At 37.4% G+C, this 8,803-nt stretch overlaps 1 protein-coding gene across 2 annotated transcripts in view; it reads right to left on the bottom strand.

Moving 5' to 3' along the window:
- Positions 1-4,978: 4,978 nt before the first annotated feature.
- The window catches only part of LOC126094743 (uncharacterized), a 40,924-nt gene continuing 37,099 nt past the window's right edge, over positions 4,979-8,803 (bottom strand). For both annotated transcript variants that reach the window (XM_049909293.1, XM_049909294.1), the window contains exon 7: positions 4,979-8,525. In XM_049909293.1, coding sequence (XP_049765250.1) covers positions 8,413-8,525 — 113 coding nt within the window. In that variant the 3' untranslated portion in view covers positions 4,979-8,412. The remainder of the gene's footprint in view (positions 8,526-8,803) is intronic.

Genomic DNA, 8,803 nt, shown 5'->3' with positions numbered 1-8,803 from the left:
GGTTCTTCATTACTTAATTTCCCACTTAGTGTTACTTGCTATTTTTCATATCATCAGGAATTTGAAGTTTTTAAATTCCAATTCATCCCCTTTCCTGTTCTGCTTCTGTCCACTAATGACAATTTGTCTCTCAAGACTGATTTTACCACATAGGGACTTGAGCCACTAGTTGGTCCTCTGCAGCTCTGTACATCTATAGCTGAGTTGGAGGGGTGGGCATTCAGTAAAATATGGTCAATCTGGATAACTATTCCACTGACTTCCGACTTCCATGTACCCATATGAAACCTTTTGTGTGGGAAGCAGGTGTTCTTAATTATCATACCATTCTTTACTACAAATTGGCATAGTAGATGTCCATACTCTTTCTTCATGGTGCAATTAATGTTTTCAGAGACATCACAATGCTCAATCCCCCCTCCCTTCCTCTTCAAAAGTTTATGGATCATTTTTTTTTTATTTGTGAAGAAAACTGACTTGTTATGTGTATGTGGACAAGCTGTATCAATGGCTTGTGCCATAATTACAAGACAGTTAAGATTTCATTTTGCAAAAGGAACTGCTCCAACGCACTTTCTTTCAAACATCTGTTATTAACTCAGTGCTAAACTGCCACAGCACTGGGTCCCACAGTAACCTAACTCAACTAAATGGGTCTTACTAATAAAACAATTAGTGTATTTTACTGTTGGAATTTGGGAGAACACTATCAGTTTCAGATGAACAGTTCAGATGATATACTTCACCTGCTTGAGTAAAAGGGTGAGGGAAGTTGCTCAATGCAAAGAACATTTTCTGATTTCGTATGAATCAAACTAGATAACTTTCTCAGAAGCAGAGAACATTTTCCACTTTTTGAAATGAGCTTTCTAGTATACTTTGACTTGAGTAAGTTCTGCTGTGGCTGGCAAACTTACTTCCCAAGCCGGCCGGTGTGGCTGTGCGGTTCTAGGCACTACAGTCTGGAACCGCGCGACCGCTATGGGCACAGGTTCGAATCCTGCCTCGTGAATGGGTGTGTGTGATGTCCTTAGGTTAGTTAGGTTTAAGTAGTTCTAAGTTGTAGGGGACTGATGACCTCAGAAGTTAAGTCCCATACTGCTCAGAGCCATTTTTTTTACTTCCCAAAAATCATGAAAGAAGAGGAGGAGACCTTTCAAATGAAGCAAAAATGAAAACATTGTGCTATTTAGCAGATCCACGTTTTCAAACTGGTGTAGCAGAAGACTTAGGTGACGCCAGACAACTGTCACTGACATTTTCAGATCTATGTTTTCTCACCACATCAATCTTATATTTTGTTATATTATAAATAAGTAGCTGGATCAGAAGAAGTAACAACTAGTTTATTACAAACTTAGTGATCTGTTTCTCATAATGAAACAGCATGGACAACTGCTACATACATGACGCACAAGCAGGCCATTATGCATCATATTTAACCATATTTGTCTCATGTTAGGAAACACTTAACAGAGTTCCAGTTTGGAGTAGATGAAAATGTGATCTATTTTTAAGATTTAATTTCCATGATGTGTTCACTTACCTTCAATAACAAAAAAGTTTCCTGCATGTCAAAAATTTGGTAACATTGTCCAAAAAATGCTTTTTATAAACGGTCTGTATGTCATCAATATTTTGCTGCTACACAAAACTAAAATATAATCATAGTGCAACTTATGCCTGTTCCATATTTGTACATTGAACAGTTTGCCTCTGTGAGTGAATTTAATGTAATGTAAGATTATGCGTATGTTCTGTGCCACACACAGCAGATGACACACATCGAGACCCTTCTCAAAGAGGAAGGGGATTAGTGAGAAACAACTCCCTTGTCAGAGAATGAGCTTCAAGTTTTTTATTCATACAAAACTGAGAACTTGCTCTGAGCACGTTCTTTTGCTCTGAGGCTCCCCTTTTTTTATTCATCCGGCCCCATGCATCATCGTCTTATGGGATTACGTCTTAAGATCACGCGTTCCTGCCTCCAGCTGCCACATAATTTTGAAGAGTTGCAGGGAAGAATAACTAATGCACTTGCCAATATCTACCAAGATGAAACACCAATGGTGGGAGTTTGAGTATTTTATCTATGTTCACAGCACTAGAAACAGTGCCTGTATTGAACACTTGTAATGAAAGTTAAAAACTTTAAGATGCTCTATCCACTGACATGGGTGTATTTTCTCTAGGTATTGTAGTTTCTGCACATCTGTCTACAGGAATCCTGGAGGTGCTTATGAATAACCCGACATAAATGTAGCCAGCTCCAGCACGAACAGTCTCCACCCTGAGGAAGAGTGCTGCAATATGGCCAAAATATTAGTTTTTTGCATTTATATTAAGTCAATGTAATAGATCTAGAATTATGTTAATGAAATTTATAATGGCTCCCTATAAATTTTCATCAAACCACAGTAGATTTACTGGGATTGCCACAAGTTTCACCAAGTGAAATTCCCTGATACTTTATTTCCAGACAAGTTTTAGCATTTTCCCTGATAAATTTTGAGATCTCAAGGGTTAGGTAAGACCTAAATTGACAATCTGTTTTGCAGCCCTGGTACAAGAAACAATAGCACAAGCAAGGAAATATCTAAGGAAGACTTGCAAGTCAATGGCATTTCTTGATGTTAGCAAAAATCTTAAATACTGACAACATCTTTTGCGCAGAACTGTTTTCGGATGGACCAAGCAAGCCAAACGGTATACATGTTTTATTAAGAGTGATGATATTTTATTTCAACAAAACTAAACACATTTTCTGACAAAAATACGCATTTCCTTGGAGTCACAAGACAGATTTAAAATACCTTCACTGATTTCACTGATAACCTCAGGAAAAGTAGGCCTCTTAAAAGCAGTGTATAAGGTGGGGAAAGAATTGGGTAAACCAACACTGTAGGTGATTGCCAAAAAAAGTGTTGGTTCTATCATGTCCATTTTTGTCAGTTATTACCCACTGTGTTACAACTATTACTTTCCAAGTATTGTGTGATTTTTCTTTTGAAAAATATTTTGAGTACACAGTGTACAAACTGCCAGCAACTGACAATTGCCTTCTTCTTATTGTCCATTCTTGCTAACAGAAACCACTTTTGAAGTGCCAAAATGTACTAGAACAAAATGTCTATAAAACACCACACTGTACAATGTACTTGCAGTGAGACAGTCTCAATTCCTTAAATCCATCGCCCAAGGCCTGTAGCCTGCTGAGGAGCACAGCAGTCCTGGTTCAATGGGTGAACAATGAAAATCCGCTGCAGTACACTACACACAAATAGACCTGGCCGGTAGGCAGATCAGTGAGACCAGATCCAACGGACAGGGCCTGCACATTAGTGGGAACTGAACGGCTTCAGATCAGCAAGCCCGATCCATTACAGGTCCTTGCAGAAATGGCCTTCAGTTTTGGCCTGTCATGGAAATCCGATCATGTGGCCAGTTATTCACAAGCCACAGACACCATGTTGATGAAATGAGACCACTGTGATTAATCCACACAACAGATAACTTGTTCAAATACTCTGAGAATCAATAATAATGAAGATAGGTAGCAACTCACCGAAAAGATGATTTCTGAGCCACAGACAGGCACTTAGAAAAGACAATCACAGTCTCACAACTACATTTTCAGCCATAATACTTTCTGTCAGAAAATTAGAGCACACACACTTTCACACAATCACTCAGACACAACTCCTGCACACATGGCTGCCGTCACTGGCCACTGTATCTACATTCTCTGAGAATCAGATATAAGCAAACCACTCATGCCTCCCTGCCTCTTGTCGGCAGCTGCTAGGCTAATGGCAAGAAGTGGTGGCAGCACTGACTGCAAGCTGAGGGGAGAAGCAGTACGAATGAGGGAGTATGAAAATTGTGCATACTAAATTGCACCCAGCCAGTGACGACGATGAATGACACCTCAGTAAAACCATTTCATCTAGTGAGACAAGGGAGATTTTCCAAATTTCCTTGGTGTGTGTGAAATTGCCTGATATTGCCTGATTTCTAGAACCTATGGTAGCCGTGTTTACACTGTTCACCATCAATTTTAAACAGTTTCCATGAAATTTTTATGCAGTCTTCCATTAACATTAGATTTTATATTGAACAGTATACATTCACTCATAATTTAGTACAAATATACACACTTTCAAAAGCACAACTGTTCATGCCATGTATCCACCTTCCTTCAGTACACTTCTGTCTTTACGCAATCCCTTGAAGACATGATGGTATTACCATGTTCTATTCACTAATTATGGAAGTGCATACAAAGTAATGTGATGCACGCACACCCGTGCGCGTGGGTGCATGCCCGTGCCTATGCCCGCACGCACACACACACACACACAAAGAAATATTTAATTAAGTAAAGCAATGTAACTGAGACAAATATCATAAAACCATGGACGGTCAAAAAATCAAGGTCATACGACACTGCCAAAAATAACTCATTTGTGACAAACAGTGCTGAAAACACACATAAATGAAACTAGGGGGGCATAAGTTGTGCACAGAAAGCAACAACTTTAGTTTATTTTTTGTCACTGTTACACGTTTGCTACCTCACAACTGATTTTGATGTGTATGACCACAGATCTGAAAATGGTTGTATAGACCAAAACCACATGTACGCTAACTGGTGTGGAACTACGACTGAAAATAATTTTGCTACGGAAGCTGGTACAATTAGGCTCTCAATGTATCACTTAATCCTTCCAAATGGATAAGGAGGGCATAGTACGATTACAGCAAACAGTGTGACTAAATGCAGTGAAAATATTTCTCAAGAGAGAATATAATACAAAATTTAAAAAAAGGATAAAATGACGAGTCACACAAACGATTACACTTATCAGCTTTATCGATAAATGCAGCCAGGTAGGTAGGTAGGTAGGTAGGTAGACAGGGAATGAGAGTTTGGCTCTGACGCGCAAGTCTCATTAAAATTAGTTACATTGTTAAACACTTCACAGAGTATTCTGTTTTATTTCTCTTTTACATTTCTCAATAAGCTATGCAAATATACATCACAAAATATGATTATTATCCAATTAATAACTTTCATGAAATATGTTTTCCAAAATAAACACAATGTAGATCTGATTCAGTGAAAGGCAAAAGGTGTGATTGTTCATACAGAGCAATTCTTTTATGTACATATCTATCATAAATTGTAGTTAGAAGGGTAATTTGGAATGTATGTTTACAATTTTATTCAATATATGACCTATGAAAAATTAATACAAGTACATTTTATTCAGTGACATCAAAAAGCTCAGATTTACTGCATTCCTATCACACTTCTACCACACACAAATATCACAGCACCACAAGTGCAAATACAACATCATAGCACAGTTTTAAACTTGACAACTGAGTGACTCAAGAGCCTGAAGTACCTAAACCAGTGCAAGAAATGCCTAACTAAGTATAGGGAATGTTGAGGTACAGCCATCATAAAACAGTTCTCGAGTTATGTAAGAGAATGCTGATGCTAGTGGGATGTTCCATCAGAGGTATGGCAATACCATAGACATCTCAATCTGAACTCTGCAAAAAGACCGCAGAAGTTTCACAATTGACAACTGCACTTACATGCAGCACTGAGTAGCTAAATGAATCAGTACAGTATTTAGGTATGTTTTGTGCTTTACTTTGGGTCATTTTCATGTTACATTTCATATTTTCAGATGCAGATATGAACTCGAGTGGCATCAATATTGATGATTCACACAGACAGGGAATGAACCATCAGAGGAGAGGAATTCAACAACAATTGATTCATTCGCAAAATAAAAAAGGATGCAAACTAGTGAATTTACTCAATCGGAGGAAGTATCTGAGTATACTGAAATGACAGAGGATGAGGTGTGCACACTGACAACAGGTAAACTTGTTCCAGATAAGTGGTGTTCAGGAGACTCCTGTAGACATCTCGAAAACTGTAATGGCAAGATGCCACAAAAAAATTTACAACCAATACTTTCTAGCTATTGCAAAATGAATTGGGCAATCAAAAATGACTTAATAAGGTGTTATCAGAGATGTCCAGAAGCTACTCTAATGGAAATCCATTTAGTCAGTCTCTGGAAAGGATTTACTTATGGGCAAGATGGAAAGAGGGCTGATAACATTGGGTATAGTAAGTTCTTACACAGCAGTGAAACAAAGAAGTTTTAAAAGGTGTTCATCCTGTTGAAAAAGAAGGTAAATATATACTTCACAGTAAGACAAGACTTGAACAAACAGATACTGTTTGCAATTTCATAAAGAAATTTCCTGTATATAAGTCACAGTATTGTCATACAGAAGTCTGAAGTGCCTTGTGCCACAACTGAATATACCCATTTTTTACTATCATTAAAGAGCTGAGTGCGAATCCACGAAAACTAATTTTGTATCCCTGTATTTATTTTGGCACATATTAAATACTCAGTTCAGTATGCATCTTCCCTAACCCACTGAAAGACCCTTGTAAGTGCTGTGAAAGACTGCATTCGCAACAGAACTCTGTTAGACACTACAAAAAATAAGAGATGAAAGAGAAACACGATATCCACTTGCAGCAAACAGAAGCAGTGAAGAAAGCAAAACGTCCAGGGAGCAAAAACAAGTAAAGGTACTTGTCATGTATTGTATTTGTGTTTAATAACAATATTATGAAAACGACTGATTGCTACTCACAATATAGTGAAGATGCTGAGTCGCAGATAGGCACAACAAAATGACCAACAACTAATTAAGCTTCTAGCCAAAAAGGCCTTCATCAGAATTAGACAACATACACATTCAAGCACGCACGCGCACACACACACACACACACACACACACACACACACACACACACACACACACACACACACAGTCTGACACTCTTTTTATTGTGCTTATCTGTGACTCAGTATCTCCATTTACGGTGAACAGCAATATATCCTTTACATAGCACTTGTTATTGCATCCTGTATTTTCTCATTGTTTGTATTTCTGTTTGACTTCTTGTAAACTATGTATTACTTGCTATCAACAAGCATAGATTAGTACTGCTGTCAATTCTGAGCTATACCTTGGGTTCATGATTAGGTTTCGAGTGAGGGACACACGCTTCCAAAGCAGGAGTATAAAAGATGCTTTTCTCAGTTATTTACCCTACACAGAGCTAATAATTGGGAGGTGACCAATCACAAATTCTTCATTCCAGGTCTTAAGTTTTCACTCTGATGGAGATTTTGGGGTGACAAAAGAAAAAAAATAAAATAAAATAAAAAAAATACTTCATCTCTATCAGGTATCTGATAGAACCAACAAAGAAAATACCACATTTCGGGATTAACAAAATGACGAAAGAGGACTGTCTCTCATCCTTTGTTATGGAATCATTTATCAAACTGCAAGACATCTATAAACGGATAAAAAGTAAAAAGTGAACTGCCTTGATATCTGATGGCTGCAGCTCTAAAACAATAGCCTGATGAGCCTTTTTCTGAAACATAATTTTCAAACTCTGGTAGAGGATGGCCCCCAAGCAATTAACTGGGATCTGTATCACTGCTTTACAAAGAAGACAAAGATACCACAAAATAAAATAAGAATATTCTTGATCTCTTGCAGAATGTACCTCCAGTGCACCATGATTTTAATAAAAACCTTAAGGTTGAACATAACACTGTTACTGGTGTCTATGGTTATCATGATGATACATCCAGATAAGTAGTTCCTGTTTCTCGTAGCATTCGTTGTGACTAACCAACTGCAAAACGAATGTGTTTCAAACAGTTTTTCAAGGTAAGACATGCCTAGCCTTATGGAAAACTATTTAAAATACTGTCACTATGTCCATTTTTAATTGCTTAAGTATTTATGATACTTTTACATTCACTATAAAAATAACACTAGATTATTATCTAGTGTGAATTTTTCTGTGAGACAAACTCTGGAGCAAATTTCTCATTTCCATATACATGTGGGTGAAGTACCAATGACTCTGAGCCCCTGATTACCTTTTAAATACTTCATTACTTGTGTTAAAATGAAGTACTCAAAATAACGACTGAAACAATCACAATACAGTGATGTCACTTAAGTTTACAGATTTTGTAATACATGAAGACAATGAAAATGTCTATTTCATTGAGTCAAACTAGTAAACAAAAACAGTTATACAGGATAAAAAGGAACTGTAATTTATTAATAACTAAATACTTCTCAATAAATATCCTCCTTGCATTACACAAGGCTCAATCTAACACCACAAACAACATCCAAATGAACACTTTGCCTGAGTTGTTATGAATTTTAGTAGCACCTCAGCTAGGATAAATCGACATACCATGCCCCACCATTTGTTGATAACTTGTCTCCTTCACTCCATAGAACTTACTTATAAGTAATTCCAGTAAATTTTCAACTTCTTCCTTTCTTAAATCGTTGGCGAGCTTGAGCTTTCGTATACCGATGACTCCGTTCTGACTTTCCATTTTCCTGGGATTCTTGTTCATTATCTTGATTTGCACCATCTAGAGAGAAAATATGTTCATTATTCAACAGTAGAGAGTATTCATCATATGGAGATACGTAAATGAGAAAGGGTGGGGTGGGGAAAGAGGGAGAGGGGGATAATTCTTACAGATAGCTTCAACATAGTTAGCTGCAGTAATGGAAAGGGAAGTACCTGCAATTACTTGGTTGTCAAACAGGGCATTATAGCAATAGTAGTGTAATATGAGTGATGAAGTTATACGATAACATATAGAATGCATTGAGTAAACTTTTAATAAATGCTAGTGAACGAGGA

Source organism: Schistocerca cancellata, chromosome 8 (genome assembly GCF_023864275.1).
Source record: "Schistocerca cancellata isolate TAMUIC-IGC-003103 chromosome 8, iqSchCanc2.1, whole genome shotgun sequence".
Classification (NCBI taxonomy): Eukaryota; Metazoa; Arthropoda; class Insecta; order Orthoptera; family Acrididae; genus Schistocerca; species Schistocerca cancellata.
This window is presented reverse-complemented; position numbering and strand designations above follow the sequence as displayed.